The sequence below is a fragment of the Herpailurus yagouaroundi genome, unplaced genomic scaffold (genome assembly GCF_014898765.1).
Source record: "Herpailurus yagouaroundi ecotype Mexico unplaced genomic scaffold, PumYag 200, whole genome shotgun sequence".
NCBI lineage: Eukaryota > Metazoa > Chordata > Mammalia > Carnivora > Felidae > Herpailurus > Herpailurus yagouaroundi.
In genome coordinates this window covers 1,427,030-1,441,501 of record NW_024412431.1, presented here as the reverse complement: position 1 = coordinate 1,441,501, position 14,472 = coordinate 1,427,030, and the positions used below count along the sequence as shown (strand labels likewise).

The window sequence follows — 14,472 nt, the reverse complement described above, 5'->3', positions numbered from 1 at the left end:
TTTTTAAGTTGTTTCTTAACTTCCAAAATCACTGAAGGCTACTAACTTGCATCGACGCCCAGTGTTGGCGATATTCTACGAGTTCAAGGTATGTGATACTCTGATTTCCACTCTTGTCCAAATGGACTTTAATGAAAGTCTCTCCACGTCTGCTTCTCCCAAAAGGTATCAAAGTGATTGACTTTCAATCACCAGGAAGTTCTCTGCTCAAATGCTTGAGGTCAATTTTTAATCTTTACCATAGTCAGAAAACGCGTGGTCAGAAAACGAACCCTCCTTGGGGGCGCACGTGTTATGATTTTCTGTTGGGTCAAAAGACCAGTGAAGTTCTTGGGTGAAAACCAAAGATAGACCCATGTCAGCAAGATTCAGAACACTTCCATCCAGGCGCAAACGGGTCAGCTGACCAGGACGCTGGTGCCTCGTGAGTAACTACTGAGAAATGGGTGTCTCAACAATGGGAACCAAGGAAGGTTCTCATCAAATGAGCTGAATGTATACACAGTGGTTCCCCTTTACCCGCAGTCTGGGCCCTCAGTGTCCACTGCCTACACACCCCACAGGCTCACACTGGCCCCCTGGTCACGGCTCAGGGACAAGTGCGCTCCTGGCGTTGTGAGCCCAGAGACCAGAGATGCCGCTCAACACCCCACCATGCCCAGGGCGGGCCCCACAATGGACAGCGATCTGGCCCTAAATGTGAGTACATCTGAGCTTGAGAAACCTGGGTCTGGACCAAAGCCTCAAATTTCTAGGCCTTTCTTTTCTATAGATGATATTCCAAGTGGCCACTAGAGGTCGGACCAGGGCCACGCACCCATGCCCGAAAATAAACAAGGGAACCCACTGTGAGGCAATGAAATCCCTCCACATGGCCCTGATCTGCCTTGCTAGCCTCCCCTCTGGTCTCCCCCTGCCCCCAAAGAGCCCGTGACTCATCCTGAGGCCCTGCCCTGCCCTGGCATCTCTCTGCCTGTCCTCAGTGGGGTTCTGTGATACGGCACACCTCTGCTCACGCCCGCAGTCCTGCACCTGTTACCCCAGATCAAAACGCTCTGTCTACACCGTAGATGTTGAGAAATTAACCTTTAGCAGGTGGATGCATGGAGGGGGATGTGTGGCATCTCAGAGGTACCCACAAATTACCCCCTCCCTCGCGTGTGTGTGTGTGTGTGTGTGTGTGTGTGTGTGTGTGTTGTTGGTTTTTTTTTTTTTTAAAGTAAACTCTGTGCCCAATGTGGGGTTTGAACTCCCGACCGGGAGATCAAGAGTCGCATGCTCTACGGCCTGAGCCAGCCAGGCGCCCCTTGGTTCTGTGTTTTAGTAAGAGTGTGTTAGTGAAGATTTTTTTTCCCGACATTCATGTCCAGATCCCATTTCGGGGTGAAGGCAGCTGACGTAAGGACTCATGAAGCCTCTAGTAAGGGCAGAGCAGACTGTCACATGCATCAAGCCACAGAAGCCCCTGGAGTCTCAAAGGCACACAGCATGCTTCCTGCCCTGTCTGGCCGGCTGGCCCTGCACCGAGAAGCTGCCAGTGGCCGCGCAGACATTCTGCAGGTGAGTCATACCTACTGTCCTCAGCACCAGGGCTTGAAAAGGATTTTCTGTGAAAACAAAACCAACCACTTTGAGGACAGACAGAACTCCTTCAGAGAGACCTCTTCCTTCCGACACTCTGGGAGCCACGCTTCCTCCGAGCAGACCAAGGGCGCCCTGCCCTTCGCCATGGACCACCCATCCCAACGCCCGAATCACATCTTCTCCAGCAGGTGCAGAGAACACAGAAAGGGGGGCGGGGGCAGGAATCAGAGAAAGTACCCGCCAGAGACCCGGCCAGCCGGGATCCCCCTCGGATGTCAAACTTGATCACATTTAAACATCACAGGTGACTCCGGCCGTTGGCTCGAGCCCAGCAGCGTTTAGTTTTTAACCAGTAAAAGAGTAGCTGCCTCAATGCCTGGGCTGTGCCATGAAGCGCTCTTTTGGACTCGGGGTCACCGAGGAAAAACACAAGAAAGAATTTTTTTTTTTTTTTAATGTCACACCTCGATGGTTCTGGGGACACATCTATTTGCGTGAGGAGCGACGGCAGGCATTTGAAAGGAGCCATTTTAGAGTCTTCCTTTATCCCAGTGTCAGCGTTTTGGGGTTTCGATCCACTTTGGAAATGGCCCTGTGCCTCAGATATTTCTGGGCACCCCATCTGCCGAGGTCTGTAAGGGGAGTGAGGGAGGACGTGGCTCACAGCCTACGGTCGCTCACTGGCTGCCTTAACCTGGGGCAGAGGACTCTCCAGCTGAGAAACCCAGGCTTTGGATCCAAAAAAGAGGAAGCGACTGGGGGCCCCTGGGTGGCTCTGTCGGTTGAGCATCCGACTTCCGCTCAGGTCATGATCTCACGGTGTGTGGGTTCAAGCCCCGCGTCGGACTCTGTGCTGACAACTCAGAACCTAGAACCTGCTTCCGATTCTGTGTGTGTCTCTCTCTCTGTCCCTCCCCCATTTGTGCTCTCTCTCTCTCTCAAAAATAAACAAAGTGACTGCAAAGAGTCACGAACCCGTGATGCACGCAGCACTGCTGGTGTTAGGGGGGTGGAGGCAGGGATACTGTTTGTCATCCCCTAGCACACGGGACGGCCCCACGGCAAAGGAGGGGGCTGGCTCCAAATACAGAGAGTGTCAAGGCTGAGAAGCCTGGGTGACTCACATGCTCTCGCCATCCTAGGAAATAGGAACCGTGATTATCTGCACTTGCCGGACAAGTAAGCCTGAGGCCTCAAAAGAAACGTGCCATGTACCTAAATGTCTCTGCAGACAGCTGACTAGCCTCGAGTCATTTTCGCTGCAAACCCTCTCACATCGGATGGGATGTCAATAAGTCCCTTCATTCACCGAAGGAAACCCAACCTTAAACAGGAGAAGCCTCCAGGTTTTGAAGATGCCGTAGAAATTTCCAGAAGGATGAGACAGCTGCATAGATGAACAAGGAGCACGGGCCCGGGGGGCCCTCCTCAGGGGTGTGCCTCAATAATCTAACGGAGCTCGTTTGAGAAGTCAGATGGCAGCCCACGGGTGGGACGAAGGGTTTGGGCCACGTCGGGGAGCAAATGCTGAGGGTTTTTTTGTTTTTGTTTTTTTTTAACTTTTCCCCGTTTGGGGTGATTATTCCTGAAAAGGCTTCTCCTGAATCTCCCCCTTTACCTGCCCACCCTCTGGGTGCCCACTTCATCTTGTTCCCCAGGGAATGACCCCCAACATCAAGCCAATGAAAAGTCCTGACCTGGGCACGAAAACCACATTGTGCAGGTAATCCTCGAACGTCTTCCTGAAAGAGGACTCCTCCAGCTCCTTCAGGATCTGAGAGTCGGTTTTGGGACACGAGCAGCATTCGCCAGCGGACTCCTCGTACTCACTCTGATTGTGCTTCTGGGAGCCCTCGGACTCGAACGGCGGGGACCAGGTCCGGGAAGGCAGCTTCAACCCTAGAGACGGGCAGAGCAGGTGGCCTGAGATCTCTCCCCGCCTGACCCCACAACACACACACAGCAAAGGGGGGGGTCTTCTCAGAGGGGCTGGGCACACGGGGCAGCTGTGCAGGTCCGTGTGTTCCAGAAACCGTGAGACACCATAATCCCATCGGGCTGGAGACCGTAAGGTAACTAGGCATGACCCTGCCTCATGGAACTTACGATCTAGTGCATGTGGATGGAGGGATCCACAATAAACTAATAAATACGTATGCCATGAGTCAGCCGGCAGGGTAAAAGGACACAGGATGCCTGGGGGTGCTGCTTTTCATGAGGTGGTCTCGGAGAAAGCGACCGCTGAGCAGTCCCAAACTACGTAAAGGAGTGAGCTATGCACATACCTTGGTGCAAGCAGTTCAGATGGTGCAGAAAGCAAGTGCAAAGGCCCTGTGGTAGGAATTTCCTTGGCATGCCGAAAGACAGCCCCCCCCACCTGCTTGCATGGTTTCTTTCTCTCTCTCAAAAATAAATAAAAGCATTTTTAAAAAATTAAAAAAAAAACACAGAAAAAGGAATCAGAAAAAAAAGAAAGAAAGAAAGAACACCAACTGCTGGAAGGTAGTGTCCTAAAAACACAAAGTTGCTTTTTTTTTAATTTTTTTGGAAATTTATTTATTTTCAAGAGAGAGAGAGAGAGAGAGCGCATGAGCAGGCAAGGGGCAAAAAGAGAGGGAGACACAGAATCCGAAGCAGGTTCCAGGCTCTGAGCTGTCAGCACCGCGCCCGACGCAGGGCTCGAACCCACGGACCGCGAGATCACGACTGGGACTGAAGTTGAATCCTTAACCTACTAAGTCACCCAGGCACCCCCAAAGTTGCTAAGTGCCACCCTGGCTGTGTCTTGACCCGAGTCCAGTCCCAGGGGTGCCTGCCATCCATCGTGTGGGCACAGCCACACTTCTGATGCAACCAGGCACATAAAAGCTACTTTCTCCAGGCACAATCCACGAAGGGCCCTGGGCTTCACCTATCCTGCAGCCAGCCCTGGTGCCTGCAGCCTCCCAGGAGCTCCTGAGCATTTTTCTTCTCCCCCTGAATGCGTCCTGGAGACAATGGGCTCCAAGTACCTTCCCGTGAATGCTGAGTATCCACTCGGAAGCCCAAGTATTTATACAGCTGTGAAAGCCTACAAGGGACTCTTAAAAATACTTGGGACGTGTATTAATAGACACGGACTAACCTGGCTGGCTTAACCATTAAAGGGACTGGTAATGGCATTATAAATGGAAGAGAAAGGTAGGATTTCCTGAGTGAGGGAGGCTGCTGAGAATTTTCTGGAGAGGAAAGGACCTTTCATGAGGTCAGACACAGCTCCTCACCCCCCGTTACCCTTTCTGGCACCCACGGCAGGGCACTTAGCGCCGCGTGGTTTTTCTCTGACTACGCAGTAAAAGTATGGGTGACGGGGCACCTAGGGACAGTCCCGTCCACAGAGACGGGAAGCAGATGGTGGGAGCCAGGGGCTGGGGGAGTCAGCGCTTCACGGGGACAGAGTTTGGGGAGAGGAGAGAGTTCTAGAGCTGGATGGTCACGATGGTCGCCCAACAGTGCGAATGGGCTTTAATGCCACGGACCTGGACTGTTAGAAATGGCTAAGATGGTCCATTTTATGTTATGTATACTTTACCATAATTTTTTAAAATGCAGTTGAGGGCGCCTGGGTGGCTCAGTCGGTTAAGCATCTGACTTGGGCTCAGGTCATGATCTTACGGTTTGCGGGTTCTACCCCCACGCTGGGTAGAGCTCGAGCCTCACTTCAGGCGACTCCCACTTCTCTCTCTCCGCCCCTCGCTCACTTGCGCCCTCCCCTCCCCCCCAAATAAAAACGCAGTCGATAACACTGCAGTGTATAACTAAAATCTGCTAGGGGAACAGAACTTAAATGTTCTCAGACACACAGACAAAAAAGATAAAAATAGGAGGTAATGGATGTATTAACTAACTACCTGGGAAAAATCCCTTTACAGCATGTCTGTGTATCAAAATCATCCCAATGGACACTTTCACTACCTTCTGATTTTACCTTTAAATATCTTACAACTCAAACATACCTCAATAAAGCCGAGTGGGAGGGAAAAACATAGCTGATACTAATAGGAAACCAGGACTGGTCACAGTTAGCAAGCTTACTTATTGTGTGTATTTTTTTAATTGTGGTAAAATACACATAACATAAAACTTACCATCTTGGTCATTTTTAAAAACGTACAGCTCAGGGGCATTAAGCACATTCACACTGTCATGCTCCCGCCCCCACCATCCACCACCAGAACCTTCCATCTTCCCCAAACTGAAACTCTGACCCCATGAAACAGGGATTTCCCCGTCCCCTCCCCCCTCCCCCTGGGGCCCACGATCTACTCTCTGTCTCCATGGATGGGACTCCTCTAGGGACCTCCAGTGAGTGGAATCATACAAAATCTGCTCCTTAGTAAGTTTATTTTTAATTACATAAACTTTGTGATCATTACAAATTAAGCCATTTTTTTAATGTTTATTTATTTTTGAGACAGAGAGAGAGAGAGAGAGAGAGAGAGACAGAGCATGAGTGGGGGAGGGGCAGAGAGAGAGGGAGACACAGAATCCAAAGCAGGCTCCGGGCTCCGAGCTGTCAGCACAGAGCCCGACACGGGGCTTGAACCCGTGAACCGTGAGATCACGACCTGGGCCGAAGTGCACGCTTAACTGGCTGAGCCACCCAGGGCCCCCAAGCCATGTTTAAATAGCCACATTGTTGGGGCGCCTGGGTGGCTCAGTCGGTTAAGCCTCCGACTTCGGCTCAGGTCACAATCTCGCGGTCCGTGAGTTCGAGCCCTGCGTCAGGCTCTGGGCTGACAGCTCGGAGCCTGGAGCCTGCTTCCGATTCTGTGTCTCCCTCTCTCTCTGCCCCTCCCCCGTTCATGCTCTGTCTCTCTCTGTCCCAAAAATAAATAAACGTTAAAAAAAAAACTTTTTTTTTTAAATAAATAGCCACATTGTAATGACAGATTTAGACTTCCAGAATAAAAGTGGTTACCCTTTAAAAAAAAAAAAAGAAAGAAAGAAAAAGCAAAGAGAGTATCAGGGGCCACTGCCGGTGGTGGTTCAAGCTGGTGGTTTCGGTTACTCGAATGCAGGGCCAAGAGCTCACAGCTAAGCCGAGGAATGTGCTTGCTCTCGAGTTATATAAAGCATGGAAGGAGATAAATCACGTTTGCAACCCTCAGCTCAGGCAGGGAATGAGGTCACAGGCATACATATAGCACATGATCTTAGAGCTGGGACAGCTCCCGGAGATCATCTGGCCTCCTGCCCCTTCTCCCAAAAAGGAGGCAGTCAGAAGCAAGCTCAGTGACTTGCCCAAAGCCCTACAGCCGGAGCGAGAGGTCCAGCCGAGAGCAGCCCGTGGGCTCAGGGCCTCGGCCAGGCCTCACCAGCGGTCCCTGAGCCTCTGCCCCCGAGGTCAATCACTGAGGAAATCACTAACTTAAAACAATCTAGAGAAAAATAAATACAGACAAACATAAAAACAAACTGACCAAAAAAAAAAAAAACCAAAAAAAACTAATGGGGGAAAATAATATCTATTTCTCCAGATATAGATGGAGATAGATATATATATATAGATATATATAGATATATAGATATAGATATAGATATAGATATAGATATAGATATAGATATAGATATAGATATAGATATAGATATATGGGGTTTTTTGCTTTGTTTTGTTTTTAAATCCAATTTTAATTAAAATTCTAAGCTAATTTGGGGCGCCTGGGTGGCTCAGTCAGTTAAGCATCCAACTTCTGCTCAGGTCATGATCTCGTGCTTCATGGGTTCAAGCCCCACATCGGGCTCTGTGCTGACAGCTCAGAGTCTGGATCCTGCTTCGGATTCTGCGTCTCCCTCTCTCTCTGCCCCCAACCCACTCACATTCTGTCTCTGTCTCTCTCAAAAATAAATAAACGTTAAAAAAAATTTTGCAAAAGTAAAATGCTAAGGGGGCGCCTGGGTAGTTCAGTCAGTTAAGCATCTGGCTTCGGCTCAGGTCATGATCTCTCAGTCTGTGGGTTCGAGCCCTGTGTCAGGCTCTTTGCTGACAGCTCAGAGCCCGGATCCTGCTAAGGATTCTGTGTCTCCCTCTCTTTCTGCCCTTCCCCTGTGCACGCTCTGTCTCTTCTCTCTCTCTCTCAAAAATAAGTAAAAACATTAAAAAAATTTTCTTTTAATTTTAAACTAATTTATACCAACTAGTTTGAAGCGCAAATAATTTCCTATTTTTCTACAAATGGATGAAGCCTATTAGGTAAACAAGATTATAGACTGAGGGGGGGGGAAATCATCACTAGTATAAATTTTTAATGGAAAGCACAGAAGAGAACAGATTGCCACTCCTTGCTGTCTCCAGTCCTTAAAACGTAAGGGTCTAAATTCAGGGGCTAGAACTCTTCCCTGACTTTGTCAAGAGCCTCTCCATTCCTAGCTCAGCGCAAAAACCCAGCGGGGTTAACACAGCCGCATCCCCACAGGGAAAAGGGGGGTGGGGAAGAGAAAATTCCAGAAGGAAATGGTGGCAAGGCATAAGAGCTATCTGGTTTTGACGTGAGTCTCCAGGGTGTCATCAGGTTGAGAAACGTGTGTGCACGTTCTTGTATGAGAGGCTGTGGAGTGTGTGAGCGTGCACACACACCCACACGTACCCTGGGAAAACCAGGATGTGGGGAGATGTTTCCCTCGAAGCGGGACAGAGCAGATCGTCCGCTCCCACACACCCCGCCCGCACTCACCTTTGAGGCAATAATCCAACTCATACAGCTCGCTGTCCTCCGCCTGCCTCTCCCAGAACACCAGGTAGTGCGTGATGTTGCCATTGGGGTCCGAGGGAGGCTTCCACTTCAGAATGATCTGAGAGGAGGAATTCGAAACCGAGATAGGATCCAGGGGGACGGAAGGGTCTGCAAAGGAGAAAGGAGACAGGTCCACCGTGAGCAGGAGGCGACTGGCTGTCGGGCGGGCACAAGGAGGACACACGTGTTGGAGAAGTCACGCGGATTTTCGCCGCAGTGATGACTGAACCTCAGAGGATGCTGGAGGCCTGTCGACGTTCACCCGGCAAGCACACTTGTCCACTCATACCACACATCACATTGCCATTCATTCATTTATGCAACAGGCATTTATGGGGCTCCAGCCGGGCTCCAAGCTCTGTCCTGGGCACTGGGAAGACGCTGGGATAAAGGAAGATAGCGGGAAGAGACAAATAAACTCACGTTTTTCTGGTTAACGTGTGCCCCAAATGGAACCCAGCCGTGGGGCAACCGTCAGCACTTGGATCCCCGTCGTCCTCATCACTGGAGTGGTGGCTCATCTAAGAGTCCCCCAAAATGCACTACCTTTGGGCCCCACAAAACCTACCCCTCAACAATGCAGGTGGCTGATCCCTCAGTGGGGGGTGGGCTGGGGGCAGGGGAGACTCGAGGCAGAGGAAGCTAGAAGTTTCCAGAAACTGTTAAGCCATTTGGTATCATTGGAGGACACAAGATGAGGGGCACCAGCCAAAAAGGCCGGGGCTGGCTCATGAAGTTTGGGCTGTGTCCCCTGGGACAGGGCTTCTCACCCCCAGTACTATGGACATTTGGGGCCACATAATTCTCTGTTGTTGCTGTGCAGGATGTAGGGAAAGCATCGCTGGCCTCCACCCACAGCCCCACGTCCTCTGTCACGACAACCAAAACTGTCTCCAGGCATCACCAAGCATCCCGGGGCGGCAGTGGGGGGCGGGGGGGGGGGCGAATCACCCTGGGCTGAGAACCCCCACAACAGGAGAAGGACTTGGGCTTTACGAAAATACAACTAAATCGCTAGGAAATACTCCAGCCCGCCCCACCTACCCCCCACCGCCCCAGAATGGAAGGGGAAGGGACACAGCGATGAAGTAAAAATGGCAAAACACTGTAATTGTCGAAGCTGGGAAATGGTTGATGGGGCTCATTTTTCTTCTACTTTGGTGAATATTTGAAAGTTTTCCATAATGGGAAGAATGTGTATACATATATATACACCCTTCAAGTGACTTGTTGCTACTGTCTTGTCTTTTGAAATTATAAACCCCGGCACCCGGCTCTTTTAAGAAGCCAATAAACACAGGGCGCCTGGGTGGCTCAGTCGGTTCAGTGTCCAACTCTTGGTTTCAGCTCAGGTCATGATCTCACAGGTGGTGAGTTCGAGCTCCGCATCAGACTCTTGGCCGTCAGCACAGATCACCTGTCCTCTCTCTCTCTCTCTCTCTCTCTCTGCCCCTCTCCTGCTCATTCTTTCTCTCTCTCTCTCAAAAATATGTGAATATCTAATAAATAAATTAATTAAACTTTTTAAAAAAGAAGCCCACTTCTTCCATCACCGTGTCAACCTGTTAAAGGCAAGATTTCCAACGCATATGACAACACTTACTGGTGGCATCGGTCTGGACATAGATGATGTCACTCTTGGCCCCATACGTGCGGCGCTCATCAGAAAAGGTGACCAAGGTCTTGACAAAGATGGCATACTGGGTCCAGGGCTTGAGACCCCGCATCAGCCACCCTGGGTGGTTCTGCGACTTGGGGTCATTGGACCTCAGAGGTGGGTCAATGTCCACCACCGTCCAGCTGTTGGAGCCACACGCGTCCTGCCCGTCGAACTCGGTCACATTCTGATAAGGGCTTTCAAGACAAAGCAGGACAAGACGGTTATCATTTCTTGACTATCGCTCTGAGCACGGAGAGACGCGGCGGGAACAGTGACGTCCTATAAGGTTGCGTCCTGTTCATCGACAATCTTATGCCACAAGGAAAAATGACTCAGGTCCCAAAGAGAAGGGAACACTTACTTCCCTTACAGCTCATTTTCCAATTAACAGTTGATGGCTTATTGATAAGACTGTAAGAGAGACTACTTCTCGGCACACGTTTTGACACATGATACATCTTCAGAGACGGAATCATGATTAATATGAATACGATCACCACTTCCTTTTCTCCCTTTAAAATTTCAGGACAGGGGCGCCTGGGTGGCTCAGTCAGTTAAGCAGCCGACTTCAGCTCAGGTCATGATCTCGCCGTCTGTGGGTTCGAGCCCCGCGTCGGGCTCTGTGCTGACCGCTCAGAGCCTGGAGCCTGTTTCGGATTCTGTGTCTCCCTCTCTCTCTGACCCTCCCCATTCATGCTCTGTCTCTCTCTGTCTCAAAAATAAATAAGTAAACTTTAAAAGAAAATAACATCTTAAAAAAAAAAATTTTTTTTTTCAGCACAGTCGTATACAGTGGACCCTTGAACAATACAGGCTAAACTGCATGGACCCACCTACATGCAGATTCTTTACAGCACAGGACTATAAATGCATTTTCTCTTCCTTATGATTTTCCTAATAGCATTTTCTTTTCTCTAGCTTACTTTATCGTGAGAATACAGTCTGTAATACATATACAAAATACGTCTTAATTGACGGTTTACGTTATCGGTAAGCCTACCATCTGGTCAATAGGAGGCTCTTACTAGTAGCTAAGCGTTTGGGGAGTCAAAAGGTACACATGGATTTTTGACTACATGGGTGGCAGGGAGGTCAGCACCCCTCACCCCGGCATTGTTCAAGGGTCAACTATGCTTAAAATGACCAGGTGTTGTTTAATGGGGACAGAGTTTCAGTTTGGGAAGACAAGAAATTTCTAGAAATTTCTAGACAGTTGCATAATACTGTGAATGGATTTAATGCCACTGAGCTGTATGTACACTTAGACATAATTAAGCGGTCAATTTTATATTATGTATGCTTTACCACAATTCTTTAAACGTTGGGGAAAATGCCAAAGAGATTTAAAAAATAAATTTTTAAACACCCATGGAGTAGACTGAGCAAATTCTGTTAAGGATATATCTTGGTGAGATGTACGTCTATGCGGCCAAATGGAATATTGCTGTAGGAAACTGGCCAATCTGGACCTTCAAATGAAACCTGTTTCAATTCCTGGTTTTGACAGATGGAGATGTTAGCAACTTCACACGCCATCAACTTGTGAGATGGTCTAAAGGAACCTATGATGGTTATTCCAGAAGGAGGAGAGAGATCGAGGAATCTCAGAGGGGAACATCTGAACACACACACCACCTGCACACCTCTTAACCTTTCAACTTACGCCTCTTTGTAGAAGAGCATGAAGCCAAGGAGGTCTCGGAAGTCAGGGGGCCAGTACGGCTCCCATTTCAGCAAGATCTTGTCGTAAGATGTCCGAATGTAAGAAAATTTAAGTAGTTCATTTTCACCTAGGAAAGTTTAAAAACAACAGCAGTATCAGTACTAAAAACTTGTTTCAGCCCAAAGCAGGTGATCCTACATTTCCAAGAGCGTCCATGAGGAAGGAGATGTCAACCCGCTGTTCCCTTGATGGGTCTCATTCCCATGTGCCTTCTCCCAGTGTTTAGAGGCAAGAACTGGTCGTGCAAGGTGACCCCTACCATCCCTACCACAAGCCAGCGACTTGGCCAGATGCTTAACTGAGTACCAGCATCAGCACCAAACTAAGGACAACCGGCCAATAGTTACTGGGAAAAGTGATTTTCAAGAGTAACATCTGTCCTGACGCAATTCTGTCACACATGTGGACCTGCAAGCCTTCCGTGTCCGAAGACATAACTCCAGGGCAAATGCACACATGCCACATAAGTTTAGAGAGCACGCAGATCTTGGAGAGACCGTGCCTTGGAAAGACTAATTCCCTCTGCCTGCGATGCAAGCCCTCCCGTAACCTCCACCCCAACCTTGCTCTCCTCACCCCACCCTGGATTCCCACATTCTGCCACAAGGAACCAACTGCATAGGTGGGTATTAGTGGAAACCTTGGCACTTCAATGCTCAGACATTCCTTCAAGAAAGAACCTGTCAGAGGACAGTAGTCACCTAACACTCTCCAGCTATAACAACTGCAGGGTCTGCTATAGCATTTGAGCCGAGGCCATATATAAGGAGGTATCATCATTCATTCATTCATTCATTCATTCATTCAATGCCTATGTGGCATCTTCCAGTATCAGGCACTGTATCTCTGCAGTCAAGAGAGAAGATACACCTGTCCTCACAAAGCCTATAACACACAGAGTTGTTCTAGCTCACTGGGGGGCAGTGGCACACCCCCTGGGGGCCACCGCCATGTTGAAGGGGGAGGGAAGCCATGCTATCTGGCCCACGGGCTGGAAGGACCAGGGCATCACCACTCACAAGACGCCTGGTCCCCATTGGTCTTCAGGGCAATGTCGTTCCGCTCCTGGCGCCCCTTGGTTCCTGAAACCTCCTCCATCTTGTGAATTTCCGACAAGCAGAGTTTGGGATTATAGTGGAAGAAGAGTTTCCCCTGAGTGATGGTGAGGTTGTGTTTGCTCCAGTCCCATAGCTGCCTCAGGTTCTGGTTGTCCAAGGCATAGAAAGAGTAGTTCCTATGGAAACACACACAAACCCAGTCATACATGGGTTTGTCACCTCCAACGCCAAGGCTGGGGGGCCATGGCTGGAGCTGATCGTGTTCGGTGCTACGTCCCCAGTCCTTAGCACTTGCCTGGCACGTGCCCGTTAAGTGTTAAATGAAGGGTGGGAGGAAGGGGAAGGTGAGGAAGTCTCCGTGGCCAGGAAGGTGTCTGTGCTCAGTCGTGTGGGGGAGGAGGGTAAGCGATGGGCTGAGATACGGTTTTGCAGAGGAGAAGAAAGGAAGACACAGCGGCACCTGAGGTGGACCCAGGGAAGAGAACCATAGCCTCTCTGGCCAACAGGTGACAGGCCACAAGACTACAGTGGGCCCAACCCTCTAGCACTCGGCATTCCAGAACACAACCAAGAACACCTAACCTTCCTCAGCAAAGGAAGGTTCTAGAACAGTTCACTAACTGGGTTAGATCTGTGCCTTAGAAGATCAGTGGGCCACCAGCACATGACAGATGGGAAAAGGGAAGCATCTGGACCTGTGCTGTCAAGACAGAAGTCGCTAGTCACATCTGGCTATTGAGCATCTGAAACGTGGCCATTCTGACTGTACCGGAAGCAAAAAACCCAGACTTTAAAGACTTCACGTGCAAAGAAAGGATGTAAAAAATCTTGTTTATCATTGTCCTGTATTGAGTCCACATCAAAATAACATTTCAGGGGCGCCTGGGTGGCGCAGTCGGTTAAGCGTCCGACTTCAGCCAGGTCACGATCTCGCGGTCCGTGAGTTCGAGCCCCGCGTCGGGCTCTGGGCTGATGGCTCGGAGCCTGGAGCCTGTTTCCGATTCTGTGTCTCCCTCTCTCTCTCTGCCCCTCCCCTGTTCATGCTCTGTCTCTCTCTGTCCCAAAAATAAATAAACGTTGAAAAAAAAAATTTTAAAAAATAAAAAAATAAAAAAATAACATTTCAGATGGAATGCGTTAAGTAAAATGCACTACTGGGGCTCCTGGGGGGCTCAGTCAGTTGGGCGTCCAACTTCAGCTCAGGTCATGATCTCACGGTTCATGGATTCAAACCCTGTGTCGGGCTCTGTGCTGACAGTTCAGAGCCTGAAGCCTGCTTCTGATTCCGTGCCTCCCTCTCTCTCTGTCCCTTGCCCACTCACATACTCTCTCTCTCTCTCTCTCAAAAATAAATAAACATTAAAAAAAAAAAGTAAAATGCACTACTAAAATTCACCTCACCTCTCTTAAAGTTTTCACACAGTGGCTACTAGAACATTTAAAGTCACACATGCGACTTGTATCATATATCTGCTGGACAGCACTGGTCTGATGCTAGGATGCCCAGCTAGGAAGTCATTGGTACAATCCAAATGAAAGGTCTGAGCCTCAGCAAAAAGGCAGTTTTATGGCAGAAACAGTTCAGTGATGGGGCGCCTGGGTGGCTCAGTCGGTTGAGCATTTGACTTCGGCTCAGGTCATGATCTCACAGTCTGTGAGTTTGAGCCCCGCGTC

General features: G+C 49.5%; 1 protein-coding gene across 1 annotated transcript in view; it reads right to left on the bottom strand.

Annotated features, from left to right (window-relative positions):
- INSR (insulin receptor) overlaps nucleotides 1–14,472 on the bottom strand; it is a 145,570-nt gene that overhangs the window by 21,470 nt on the left and 109,628 nt on the right. Inside the window, exons 9-13 of the mRNA XM_040449633.1 lie at nucleotides 12,760–12,974; nucleotides 11,681–11,807; nucleotides 9,961–10,211; nucleotides 8,298–8,465; nucleotides 3,282–3,483 (exon numbers count right to left, since the gene is read on the bottom strand). Of these exons, the coding sequence (XP_040305567.1) occupies nucleotides 3,282–3,483; nucleotides 8,298–8,465; nucleotides 9,961–10,211; nucleotides 11,681–11,807; nucleotides 12,760–12,974 (963 nt within the window). The remainder of the gene's footprint in view (nucleotides 1–3,281; nucleotides 3,484–8,297; nucleotides 8,466–9,960; nucleotides 10,212–11,680; nucleotides 11,808–12,759; nucleotides 12,975–14,472) is intronic.